At 31.7% G+C, this 14605-nt stretch overlaps 1 protein-coding gene across 8 annotated transcripts in view; it reads left to right on the top strand.

The window, feature by feature from the left end:
- The window catches only part of LOC118197575 (serine/threonine-protein kinase D3-like), a 153753-nt gene that overhangs the window by 73073 nt on the left and 66075 nt on the right, over nucleotides 1–14605 (top strand). For all 8 annotated transcript variants that reach the window (XM_035369102.2, XM_035369104.2, XM_035369106.2 and 5 more), the window contains one exon: nucleotides 2219–2296. In XM_035369102.2, coding sequence (XP_035224993.2) covers nucleotides 2219–2296 — 78 coding nt within the window. The remainder of the gene's footprint in view (nucleotides 1–2218; nucleotides 2297–14605) is intronic.

Below are 14605 nucleotides of genomic sequence, written 5' to 3'. Positions count from 1 at the left end.
AGATATTTCATTTTAAGTTCAACAAATTGCAACACTAAGTTAAGCATTAAGATTAGTAATTTTAATTATACAATGCCATTTTGAAAGAGGTTGTGAGATGCAGACTTCTTATCTTCAAAGAGCAGTTTTATAATTGTTTGTACTTAATTAAACTATATTAAACACCTTTAAACTATTTAAAAGTCATTAATCATAAATATATATGCTATTTTTTTTAAACATGTTCTGAAATATTTAAAGAAAGCTGTGAAAATTTATAAGAAAATTTAAAAGATATTATACTTAAGTTTGATTTTAATTAAAAGAAATGCTAAACATATTTAATGAGCATATATAGATAGACCCTAGGTATTAAATCAGTATCATAAAAACACTCGCTTGCAATTAACTCCTGAACATTTGTAGTTAGAGCTAATTTCTAATCTTGATTGCATGGAAGTTTTCTTGGTTTTTACCACATGCAGTATGAATATAATTTAGTTATTTCTAATGAATCCTCCACAAAGACAGTCTTTGCATTAGACGGGTAACCTCTGTGTTCTTTATCATAATCTAGAAAATAAATAAAAAATAAATAAGTTTAAAGTGTATGAATTAATTCTAATAATCTAGAAAATAAATAAAAAATAAATAAGTTTAAAGTGTATTATGTATGAAAAGATTGGTAATCCACCATCATAAAACTTTACATACGAGAAAGCAATTACAAAGTATTGCACCAATAAAATCAGAAAAGATATGAGTCACAAATCTTCAGAGTTAGACAGTATGAAGCAAGAAGACAAGTTTCTTATTTCCTGTTTGAAAAACATATTTCATAAAAATGGTAGATAGACAATATGTAAAGCAGTAGTATAAGTTTCTTATTTTTACAATGCTTAAAAAACGTACATATAATGTGGTAAGAATGGAAAAATTTGAATTTGTGTAAGGAATTTCCACTCCCTCCCAAATCTCTTGAATTTAAGAGATTGAGTTTTGCTGTTTCTGATCTTATTGATTCAGTCATTATGGTAGTTAATCAATTCGGTACCACTTAAAATATAATAAAAAGTTACAGTGAAATGAAAGTAGTCAATAAAAATACCATAGCAAAAGAAGTAATTTTTAAAAAAGAAAGCATTGTTTTAGAATATTTTTCAAAGCAGCAAAAAACCTGCAGTTCTGAAATGAAATTTGCATTTAAAATGTTAAAATTCTGCATTGTGTATTATGGCTTGAAATTGAGAAATTGCTAGAAGACTGAAAGGCATGGTTGAGAATACAGATTGCCAAAGAACCAGCTGTGTTATTTTATGGTATTGCTCAAATATAAAGACTTCATTATGCTAGTCAGCAATCAGACAAGAATTTTCATAAATTTATGCTTAGGACCACAAAAAAAAAAAAAAAAAAAAAAAAAAAAACAATATTTTTATTTTATTAATTTCCACATCCATTACATTAATAGTATGTTTCTGAACTATTTTTTTAAAAATAATTTCTAATATTGCATGTGAAAAGATTGTACTTTTAAAGATAATTTGCATGGATTATTTTTTATGAATGAAATTTTGAAGTTTCCCCATAAAAGTCTATTATGTATTTTTTCTTAATAATAATTTTTCTATGTAACAGTGCCATCTGTTATAAGGCATGTATAATTGTCTTTCATATCAGCTGAATGGTTTACTTTTTGAAATTATTATTCTTTTTCAGTTTTTATTAGCAGATATTGTTGATTCTTTTTTCTTTGTTTTGATACACTTGCTTTAAAATTGGAGCATGAGTTTTTCTTGCATGTAAATGCTATGCTTTTGAATATGTGATTATATTAAGAAAGTCTATGTATGCATGAGCTATGAGCCAAACATAATATTTATGCATTTTAATATTAATTAAATGTGAAATTTTTGTTTTTTTAATTATATATTATTTTGTGATATAAAAGTACTAGTATTGGAATAGGAAATGAATGAATTTTATTTGTAATTTTGCACAAAACCTTAATTAAATTAAAAAAAATTCCAAGATAATTTCAAGTCACAATTTCACTGTATTTGCATGAGGAAAAAGTAGTGTAATTCATGCATACTGAAAAATTATTTTTATGTGTATGAATACTGTAGTTCATACTGATTCCTTTTGCATTGTAATATTTTAAAGTTTGTATTTTAAATCATGATTTTAATTACTTACCAAATTAAAAATTTTGATATTTTTAAAATTTTGTTTTCAGAAAAAACGTCATTACTGGAGATTAGATACAAAGTCAATAATTTTATTCCAAAATGAAACAACAACTAAATATTACAAGGTAACAGATTTTTGTGTTTTTAATTAAATATTAATTTTATGGTAAAAATTTGTATAAGTAAAAAAATGAAATCAGAACTCAGGATACTACTAAATACTTTTTATTAATTTTATATCTATAAAATCTGTATGTGCATAGTATAGTTCTTCAGTTAAAGCATTAAACTTATGTCTATTTTTTCATTTGGTTTGATATGAAAATTGTTCCTCAATATTTTGAGGAATGTGTAATGCTGCATGAGCAGTATTAAAAAGAGTTATATTTTATTACATGTTTCATGTAAAAAGTATGATTTTCATAGAATTTTATTGAAAGAATTTTATATGATCTGTCATCTTAACTTTTTTAGTTTAGATAAATTTTCTGTGATAAGATATGTATTATATATTATGTATGTAAAGATTGGTTTTCCAAATCAGTCAGTTTACAATAATGCAATTATAAAGTGCTTAGCCTTATGAAGAAGTCTTTGTGTTCTTTGCGAAAAGATATTTATTTTTATTTTGTAATTTTGTGACATTAAATGAATTCAAATTTTCTGTAGTCAGCTATTTTGGGTCATGTTAAAAGCTCTGCATTTTTCAAATCGAAGCATATTTTTTCCTAATTGTTTTGTTACTGCTAATATTAAGTGACCTTGATTGAAGCAGGTGTTTAAATATGATCTTTTTGGCTTGCATAATTCTAAGATGCATTTTGTAATTCTAGGGTGTTGCATTGCATAATTCTAGGATTCTCTTATGCATAATTTTTATTTCATTCAGTGCTAAGCATGGAGAACCAAAAAGATGATTTTTGTCATATTATGCTGTTTTATTTAAAAAAAAGGGGGGGGGGGAAATGTTAGATAGATAGGTTGTAAAATTTTGTTATGAGTGGAAAAGTGCAGTTTGTGATGACAAAGATCGAAGCTAGTTCGAGAAGTGTGGAAACTTAAGCCTTGAAGAGCATGTTCACTGTGGACTACCAACTTCTGAAACAAGAACATGTCTATAAGAAGAAACTGTAGCTGAAAATCCATGTGATACAGTTCAGGAACTACCAGACTAAATATTCCAAAAAATACAGTATGTGATAGTTTGAAGATGACTGAATATGAAAGCCACTATGATGTATGAATATCCCATACTTTAACATGACAGAATGTGTTTGCTTAATTTTAGCATGTGATTATAAACTGGAAAAAAGAATAAAGAAGCTGTTTGGAGGTATTATTATTGCATTATTTTCACTTCAACAAATTAATCAAGGTAAAACAAAAGGCGCTTACCTTGCGGGTTCGTTGCCAGGGCCACTGGTTGGTGATCTTTCTTCCTTTTCATTTATATCCTTAGAGATTAAAAATCCAAAAATGATCAATACAGTCTTTACACAAAACACAGGTTTAATATGATGCAAATATCTACATAATATATTTACAGATAAAAAGTTTTTAACTTGGCACGACGCAGCATGCAACTTCTCCCTTCAGAGTTCTCGAGTGATCTCTGACCGTGAGTTATGTTATGTTACCATGAGTTAGATGTTGCTGTGTGACGTATGATCAATACAGTCTTTACACAAAACACAGGTTTAATATGATGCAAATATCTACATAATATACTTACAGATAAAATGTTTTTAACTTGGCACGACGCAGCATGCAACTTCTCCCTTCAGAGTTCTCGAGTGATCTCTGACCGTGAGTTATGTTATGTTACCATGAGTTACATCGATCTTGACAAGGGTTGAGTTGCAACATCACTGGCCTGAAAGGACAATTACTGAAATTGTCCTTATTACATTCCAGCTGCACTGGATATAGTAGCTCACTGGGCTTTTAATTTTAAATTGTATGGCCATTGGGCAAGCAGACAGCACATGCTCTCAGCTTGCCATCTCTTCCTGGAAAGATTTTCATTAGGATACCCATCAGGGTTGCCACGTTACCTGGAAAACCAGAAAAAGTCAGGGAATTCTAAAATTGACTAAAAAAGTCTGGGAATTTAAATATTTTAGACAAAATCTGGAAAAGTCGGGGAATGTCATATGTCCATCCCCCCCAAAAAAAGCGTGTTTTGCATCAATGTTGGAAGCGATGACTTTGTTGGCGAATTATGTATCGGATGAGTGTCATTCGGCTGGCGTAGAGCCAATTTTTGCCGCTCCAATCAGATTGTCTTTTAGAAAGGCAAAGCAAGTTTCCGGCAAGTTTGGTTTCCAGTAACCTCTAGAATCCTAAAACTCGCATGTGCAGGTTATGTTGAACTAAAGAAAATACCTTCCCATTCTCGTATACAACAGATTTTTCATTTTGCAGTAAAATAAAAAAATAGTAATCAGTCATCTAGGCTAATGTTTAATATTTGCAAAAATAGCATTGATTATTGAAATTCAATTTTTAAGTAATTACTTCATTTTAATGTTATTTATATCATTTAATATTCTTCTTTCCTCTAAATTTATTTATTATTAGTTAATAATACTTTCAAATTTCAGGCAGATTTCTCTGGCATAATTCTGAAACTAAATCTAGCAGTATGATGACATACTATCACAAAATTTAATGCACATATTTTTGTTTATGTATGTGTTTAAATAAATATAAAATACCTGAATTTATTTAAAAATATCATTAAATAGATTTCTTTCTTTTGTTTAGCTGCAAAATGTGTGCACAAAAAAAAAAAAAAAAAAAAAAAAAAAAAAAAAAATTAATCCAGATTGGGCAGATTCTAATCCCAGTCTTCAATGGAGAAAACAACTTCTATTATAGCTATAATAATAATTCTTTCAGGATTCTATATATAACAAGTCATATGCAAATTTTTGTGTTTTCAAGTGGTAACATAATTAATTTACTTCTCAGCGCAGCAAACTCATACTATGCGGATAGACTGGAATTTACTCAAAACACACCTGGAAAACCTGGAAAAGTCAGGGAATTTCATTCTCCTCTTTAAGTGGCAACCCTGACCCTTCTTCCACATCATGCTTGGAATTTTATCTTCCTGCACTAATACAACAGATCCTTTTTTCAAACAGGTGTCAGTTTTTGCCAGTTTGAAATGATGAGCAGATTTTAAATTCATCAAATAATCCTGTCTCTATTTTCTCCAGATTCTTTCTACCAGTACTTGTTGATGTCTAAACTGATGTGTAACTCTCCTTTGTTCAAGTTTGTTTGTTAATTTAGTGCTTCCTTGCAGCAATGATAGAAACCTTCTTCCTATGAAGAAATGATCAGGGGTCAAAGATTCTGGCTGTCCTAGATCCAGGTATATATATGTTAAAGGTCTGGAGTTCAATATAGCTTCAACTTCTATCATGGCTTTCTATAATTCCCTGAATGTCAAGGATAATTTGCCTAGGATTCTCTTCAAAAGAATTTTGAGAGACTGAACCATACATTCCCAAAAGCCTTCCCACCAGGCTGCCCTCTCAATTATAAAATTCCATTTGATTCCTTGTTTAGAGAACTCATCTTGAACTTTATTGTTTTTCATCACCTGGTTCAATAACTCTAATTCTTTTTTTTGCTCTTTTAAAGGTTTTGGCATTGTCTGTATACACTATTGGGCACAAACCTCTTTTTGCTACGAATCATCTAAATGCAAACAAATTTCTGTGGAAAGGTCAGCTGTAAGTTCTAAATGCACATCTCTAGTTACAGCAGAAGTAAACAGTAAAATGTATGTCATATAATTCTCTTCCATTTTTGATGTACAGTAGACCTGCGTAATCTATCCCAGAGTTTTCAAACAGGAAGGCTTCTCGGCATCTGTCTGGTGGGAGGGGTGCTATTCTTGCATGACAGATTTTGTTTGAAATATTTTGCAGACATTGCAGTTGTACAGAACACCACTTAATTTTCCTATAAGCTTTCAGCAACCAAAATTTATCTTTTATTTGATTGGATGTGCTTGTTTGTAATCCAAATTTGAATTTTCTAATCGCCCACCAACACGAATTACACCATTTTCAACAAATGAATCAAATGTCAATTCATAACAAATGGATTTACGGACTTAAATTTTGCTTCTGAACTTAATTGCTTGTTGTTCTTTAATTAATGCCCATATTTCATTTGGAAAATTTCACTCCTGAACCTGTTTAATCTAATAAGTTTCCTCTGTTTCCAATTCAGGAACCTTCAAGCATCCTGATAACTTTGAAGTATTTCTAACATTGTTAATAAAATCTTAAGCACCACGCAGTAATTCCGTAATTCGGTGTAAATTGCTGTAATTTTGGGTTTTAAATAAATCTTCGGAAGGTTTTGTGATGCATGAATTTACGAGCACTTCCTTCAGTGTTTTTCTCAGTTCTTTGTTGCAAACTTCAATGTACTTTGTGGAACATAAATTCAGTTTTGGCCAGTGTTTCATTTCTTCTTTTAACCACATGGGCCTTTCCCACCATATGCTATTCTGCTTCAGATGTTTGACGTTTTCACTTCTAATTAGCAAGTCAGTTGGATTATCTTCACCAGGGGTATATCTCCAGTTGAACACATCTGAATTCTACTGTATTCACTCTGTTCTGCACGAATGGCTTCCATCTTTTCATATCACTTCAAATCTAGTGTAATGTTATACTAGAATCAGTCCACATATATACAATTAAATCAATGCTTTTAAGTTTCTTTGGGATGTATTTTGACAATCAGGAGCCCATCAAAGCACCCATCAATTCCAATCTGGGAAGTGATAATTTTTTCAAAGGTGCTACTCATGATTTTGATGTAACAAAGCTTGTATGAATGACTCCATTTTTCGAGTAACGAAATACAGAACAGCCCCATAGGCCTTCTAACTCGCATCTGTGAAATGGTTACAGCCAAAAACATCGCAGATGAAAATGTCGTGGAGAAAACAACGCAAGGCGAAAACTTAGTGCTACAAAACATCGTGGGAGAAAACACCGTGGTACAAAACATCGTCATCGAAATTAAAGCGGTTCAAAAACTTCGCAGTTTGAAAACATTGTCGTCGAAAATATCGTGGTAAAAAATAAAGTATCTACAAATCATCGCATAACGATAACATCGCAGACATGCTTTAATAACTGTAAATGGATATTCCCATAATGACTTGTGAACGCAAGATGGAAAGAAGCATAACTTTTACTTTCATATTTTTTATTAATTAATAAATTTTTGCTGAGAAAATAAAAAGGAAACTTAAGCATAGAAAATTAATGCAACTTATAGCACTTGATAGAATTTTAAACCGGCATAGTTAATTAACAAAGGCCATTAATAAATCATTTTTATGAAGTTTTTACTGGTAATTTTTCATGAAAAGTATAATCTATAAAACACATTTAATTTTCTATGCTTAAGTTTCCTTCTTACTTTTTCAGCAAAAAATTTATTAGTTAATAAAAAATGTGAAAGTAAAAATTATCCTTCTTTATACCTTGCGCTCACAAATCATTATGGGAATATCTATTTACAATTATTAAAACCTGAAAAAAAAGCATGTCTGCGATGTTATCGTCATGCGATGATTTGTAGATACTTTATTTTTTACCACGATATTTTCGACGACGATATTTTCAAACTGCGAAGTTTTTTAACCGCTTTATTTTCGACGACGATGTTTTAGAACTGCCATGTTTTCTCTTTGCGATGTTTTCTCCCACGATGTTTTGTTTCCCACGACGTTTTCACCTTGCGTTGTTTTCTCCGCAATGTTTTCGTCCTCGATGTTATCGGCGGACACCCTGTGAAACAATGTAACTTTAAACAATCCTTTATATCCCTTTTCCCAGCACCTGCAAACTGATGTCTTGGTATTTCTAAACTAAAAATATGAGGTAATTCATCACGCCAACTTTGCCAATTCTTTCTGTGATTTTCTAGTATGTCATTCTCCCATGCTATCTTTAGTTCCCATAAATCTTGCAATAAAATCCTAGCTCAAATTGTGTATGGATTTAAAAATTCCAGTGGATCAAAGAAACATCCTACAAATCTCAAGATTTCTCTTTTAGTTGGTATGTTTACTATCCTTTTGGCGTCTTTTACCAAATCTTCAATGTCTATCAAACATGTATCATTTGACCTATTCCATGTATATCTCAATACTTTAGAATAAGTCTTTAGAGTAATCTTGTGTCAAAATCTTCTTCATTTTATAGTCTAGCATGACAGCATGTTAAATCCATCTTCTTTCAGTATGTGTTTAATATGTTCCTGTTCTTCGAATGCTTCTGATTCTTCATCTGCTTTAGTGATTAAGTCCTCCACATATATATTTTCACTTAGCATGGAAAATACATTCGGATACCGTGACTTGTACTTCTTAACATGACCATTAAGAGTTGCTCTAAGAAGAAACGAACTAGATGTTGTTCAAAAAATTACCCTTGTCATACGAAGAACCTTTATTTTGGTTCTGTTTAATCCTCCATTGTTCCATAGAAACTTTACCGCATTTCTGTCTTTATTAGTAAGAGAAATCTGCGAGAATGCTTGCTCGATGTCAGCTGTAAATGCAATTCGATTTTGATGAAATTTAAGGAGCAATTCCAGTATGTCTGGACACATCTTTGGGCCTGAATGTAAACAATCATTCAATGACAAACAATTCTCCGCATGTGATGAAGTGTCAAAAACCACACGAAGTTTTGTAGTTTCTTTATTTTTCCTTATAACGGTTTGATGGGGCATAAAATATGTTTTTGATGTTATTTCAATGTTGGTCTCCTTGGCGATTCTTTCTTTTGAATGTTTATCAATTATTTTGTGATATCTCTCATAGAACTGACGATTATTCTGAAATCTATGACTTAAACTCTTAAATCTAATTCTAACAATCTCCTAGTTCATTTGAATTATGATTCCAGGGAAGACAAACAATATAACGATTGTTTTCAAATTTCACGGAGCTTTTGGAATTATTGAAAACTGAATTATCTTTTATTTCAGGTTCTTTATCTGAATCGTAATTTATCCCTGTAGATTCAAGCTCACACGGATTTTTCAGCAAGCTAGACACTGATTTGTTTTGTGTTTATCTTCGTTATTATGAACTACAACCTTCATAGTATTCACATTAGTTGGCGAAATTCCATAAGCCCTTTCTATTCCACTAATGGTTCAACCTAATTTTGTTTCGACCGCTACTAAGAAATTAGACAGTCTGTGAACCTGACCTGTAACTATTTTCCAATAAAAATCCACTCCTATCAGCAAAGAAATTTTCAATGTTTTATTCCCTTATCCCCATTCATTGGAAAGTTGTATTCCTTTATTTTAGTAATGTTAATTATTTCATTTTTTGGAGAATGGATATGTGATCCATTAATGACAGCAGTAATTAAAGCTTCTATTTTTATTCCTTATTGATTTGCACAAAATGAGACTGGTTCTTTTCACCGTCTGTGCCTTCAGTGTAGTGTAGCTGAAAGAGAATATTTTTATTTTTTCTTCTCGAATAACCGGAAGTTTTAATTTCTTGCATATGTCCTCTGTAATAAAAGTTCACTGTGATCCTAAATCCAGCTGTCTGTGAACTCATTCCTGCCACTGATTGTTTATAATTTCTACTCTAAGTGTCTGAAGAAATGAGTTATGTGCTGTTGCACAGTCAGAAACAGAAGAGACTACTTGCCTCTTGAATGGGCCTCTTGTCTGATGCATTCGTTTCATCATAGTGTATCAATGTGTGATACCATTGATCACAAATACTACAAGTTAGTTCCGATTTACAATTCCTAGCTAAATGATACCTTTTAAGACTCACGAAACAATTCCTGCTTTACTTTAATGCTTCCTTTTTTCCTGGTACAGTCTTTTGACATGATTCTGAAGTATGATTTTCAGAACAGAATAAACAGCTATTGGAAAGAGATGTGTTTAACACTGCCACTGAAGGAATTCTATCCTTATTATTATCCTGATTTCTTTCATTGTCTCAAAGCCGTTCTCGAAACTTCCGCGTGTTTTTAAAGTGAGATTTGCTTTCACTGACTACAGAATCTGTTGGCTTAATTAAAAATCCAGTTCGCTCTCGACTTATTTCCTTTCTTAGAAAATTTGGCAAATTGGTAATTTTTGTCTAGTTATCATCTTCATATTTCTTAAAAAATTCTATTGCTAAATCAATCGGAATCACTTTTATTAGTAATGGGTACAATAAAGTACTATACAAATTTGGCAAAATATTACATGATTTTAATCCTCTAATTTGTACTTCACAACGGTTATATAATTTTCGAAGTGCTGTCACATCGCAAGACCTATTAACAAGTTTCAGAGTTAACAAATTATTTATGTGAGAATCTATTATTAGTTCCTTGCATCCGAAGAGATCTTTTAATATTTTCACAGCTTTCTCGTAATTTTCTGCTGTTAATGTTAACCCTTGTATTGCAACAAGGTCTGTCTAGCTTGCTGACGAATCCCTACATTAGAAGTAAGAATTGGGGTTAAATAAATAAATTTATGTACTGCGTGTAGACTTTCATTTTCGTGTACAGCTGTCTGAAATCGGGCCTAAACCTGGGCCAACTATGCACATCTTTTTCCGAAAAAGTTTCCAAGGCCAATTTTGGGAGTTTAATTTTGTTTTGCAATTCAGTGACTGTTCCACATGAAGTAGAATCAGCACTGTGTGGATTAATATCTAAATATCTTTTCGCACCTAATTTCCAAACAATAATTTTACCTTTATACTCTTCTCTAGAAGTTATTTCATCTTCTAAATTTTTTACATCAATTAAAGTTTCAATATCTTTGTCCGCTAAGATTAGTTCTTCTTCTTTACTAATTAACTGAGCAGTTGTTTCTTCAGCTACACATTTATCCCCCTCATTGGCAATTTCTGTTTCTATCTTATTTATTAGTTTTGTAACTAATCCTGTTATAGCAGATTGTTTCTTTTTTAATTTTTCTAGATCCATCTATTAAATTTTTATTCAGATTCGACCCAGTGGCCCAATGTTGGGCACAACAATATTATTATTATCGTACTATTTTCTCTTCAACTAATTGATCAAAGTTAAGCAAAAGTTGCTTACCTTGTTCTCAGCGGGTTCGTTGCCAGGGCCACTGATTGATGATCTTTCTTCATGTTCATCTATATCCTTAGAGATTAAAAATCCAAAAATGATCAATATATTCTTTACACAAAACACAGGTTTAATATGATGCAAATATATACATAATATATTTACATATAAAAAGGTTTTAAACTTGGCATGACACAGCGTGTAACTTCTCATTTCAGAGTTCTCGAGCGATCTCTGACTGTAAGTTCGTATTTCGTAATGACGTCACACAGCGACATTGGATCTCAACAAGAGTTGAGTTACATCCAGGAGGATGGGACTGATTCAGTTTAAAAGGATTTGCTGATACTGCATTGGGTCTATGGAGATATATGATCTTCAGATCATGCTTGTACAGTGGAATATCTATTAACAAAGCTATATTATAGTTAATTTCTTGCAGCTAAAGTAAGATATGAATTTTCTTTTCATGTTAGACATGATGTTTGCTAAATAGGGGAAAAATTATGAAATATAGCAGCATACTTGTTTAATCTTTTGAAGTTTCACTTATATACAGATATGCATATACAGCAGTTCTTTCCAGTAAGGGATATCCACTGAACCAGACTTTCCCCCCTAAAATAGAGGTGTTCCCGTTTTCAGAGGATACATTCTAAAATAGTTTACATTGATATTTAGAAATTCAGGTTGTATCAAGCTTTAAATATATAATATATCTCAATAACTTGCATAGTCACAGGTCTTAATTAAAGTTTAATCGTTGTAGAAATGTGTGAAATGAACAATAGAGTTTTGTACTTGCAGAAATTTATTGAAAATAATCCGTTACACACATTTGTTTGAAAGTCTGCATTGCAAGCATTTTTTTTTCCCAGGTGCCTATTTAAATCACTAATCTAAAGTCCTTTACCGAACAGCCAACAGTCACGTGTTTGAAAGTCTGCATTGCAAGCATTTTTCCCCCCCAGGTGCCTATTTAAATCACTGATCTAAAGTCCTTTACCTAACAGCCAACAGTCACGAACAGTTATCATGAATTCTTTTAATTGGGAGGTGTACTTTAAGCCATCTGTGTAGTTTTTTATATCACAGTTTTTATCTGGCTTTTCTTTGTCTTCCTCTGCTTTCCAAGCTATTTTTGTTAAAGATCACATCGTCAGCTACAGTTGAAATAAAAGATTTTATGTCTTCATTGGTCTTCAGTACACAAGCATTCATAGGTTTCTAAATATTCTTGCCTTTTAACACTGCCACTGATTTTGACAAGTTGAATAATTCATTTTCATTAGTAATTAATTTCATTGAGGGTATTTGAAACTGGAATTTTAAAGCATCTTTTCATAAAATGGCATCCTGCGGTCTCCTCGGAGCCTTCAGACCCTTATATATATATGGCCATCAGAATACTGCACACAGAGCCGGGACTCATCTGAAAAGATAACATTGTGCCCCTCCTGTATGCAGCTTTTTTGTTCGGGGCATCAGAGTTCCCATTTCTCTCTATGCTGCATTGTCATGGGAAGCCCAAGTAATGGTCATTGTGCTCATAATCCACGCTGCACAAATGTCGTTACACTCTATAAGTGGATACCGGGCGCTCTGCAAACATGCCCATTTCCTGACTTATGGTCTGTGATGTGGTTGTATGGTTTTGCAAGGCTCACAGTATATCTGTCCTCGTATGTGTTAGTAATAGGAGGGCATTAAGTTCTACATGCCATTCAGTATGACCCTCCACAACCCATTGATTCCATATTCACATGATAGTGGTTGGATTTTGACCAGTGCAATGGGCAATATCATGGCATGATAATCCACATTCTCAATAGGCAGCATTCCTGCGTGTATCAAATTCCGACATTTGCTGGTAAGCATTTCTTCTTATTATTCAAAGCATAACAGGATATTCTGAGCAAACTCCGACCTTACAAACTGATTTCCGAATGAGAAATCCACTACAGAACTTTTCTTTTATGCAGTGTTTCAGATGTCATTCGTCCCTCCTGCGTCGTCTAAATGTGCTGAAATGTTAATCATTTGCATATCGTAACCTCTTCTTTCTTTCATGTGATTTTGACTTTGATCAGATCATCAGGGTTCGTATGGTCCTTTAGGTTTTTTGGAATTGATTTTTGGTCCATAAAAGTCCTTAATTTCGGCCAAACTCGGCAGGAGATCCCTAACTTTAATCTTCTGAAATTTCTGTACTATTTTTTACGACTGCCATTTTCAATGTGAATTGGCAGTTTGGAGAAATATTTTTGGTGATTCATTGATAAATATAATTAACTTTTGAATGGGTGAATAGGTTCATGATTAATTTGTTTCTATTTCTAATATAAATGGTGGGATACTCAAGTTTCTGAGGAAGAAGTGAAACATAAGCATTTCGAAATTATTTAATTTTTTCTATTCAAGGGCTTTTAAACAACCTTTTGCTGTTGGGAATGTGAATTATTTTATTAAACGGTTCATAATTTGGCGACTTATCAACATTTTAGTGATTTTGAGATCAGTTACAATATTTTTTTAACATTGATAAATTTCATTAAAATAATGCTACTATTTTGAAATATATTCAAGAAATAACATTAAAATGAAACAGTTTTTCGCTGTCATATTATAAAAAGATGTTACTTTACATTTTCGCTACCTATTATACAATATTTTGAATCTGAAAAACAAACAAAATAATAAATGCATGAAGCAATTCTTAGCAAAAGCAAAATAGCTGTGTAATTAATTAAAAATGTCTTCATTTTAATTTTTACATGGTAAGAGTTTTTCCCATGTAATTGTCTCAGAATGCATCAGTTTCCTCTATAAAATTAATTTTGCACTTTTTCCTCCGATTTTTTTTCTTCACAATATTTCTGGTTCTTTGCTGTTACAGAATTGGTAGCGGTAATTTTTCTTTAGGATTTTAGACATTGCAGTTTGGAAAGGAAAAAAAGATTTTAAGGCAAGATTTATATACCCATCATTCTAGAAGATTCCAGAAACAAATGACAAAATGAAAAATGTCTCCATGGTATTAACACACAATTTCTTACTTTTTGGCGAAAGTGTGGAAGAACAATGAAAACATAATAGTTAAATGTTTTTTACTTCTGATACTAGAATCTTTTTCTTAACATTTTTATCTTCCCTTTATTTTCTCTACTTTTCATTAGACACAAGATATGGACTGGCATTATAGAAAACACATTGTTTATTAATAAAGAAATTGAAAGCTAACAATTTAAAAGATTCATCTAATATCATAATGCATCATACACAGGGCTGGCACTAGACATTTTCCCACCTGAG

Source organism: Stegodyphus dumicola, chromosome 4, assembly GCF_044657685.1.
Source record: "Stegodyphus dumicola isolate Sdum_Otavi_A_Nest chromosome 4, ASM4465768v1".
NCBI lineage: Eukaryota > Metazoa > Arthropoda > Arachnida > Araneae > Eresidae > Stegodyphus > Stegodyphus dumicola.
The sequence above is the reverse complement of the archived record's forward strand: the minus strand, read 5'-3'. Positions and strand labels throughout refer to the sequence as shown.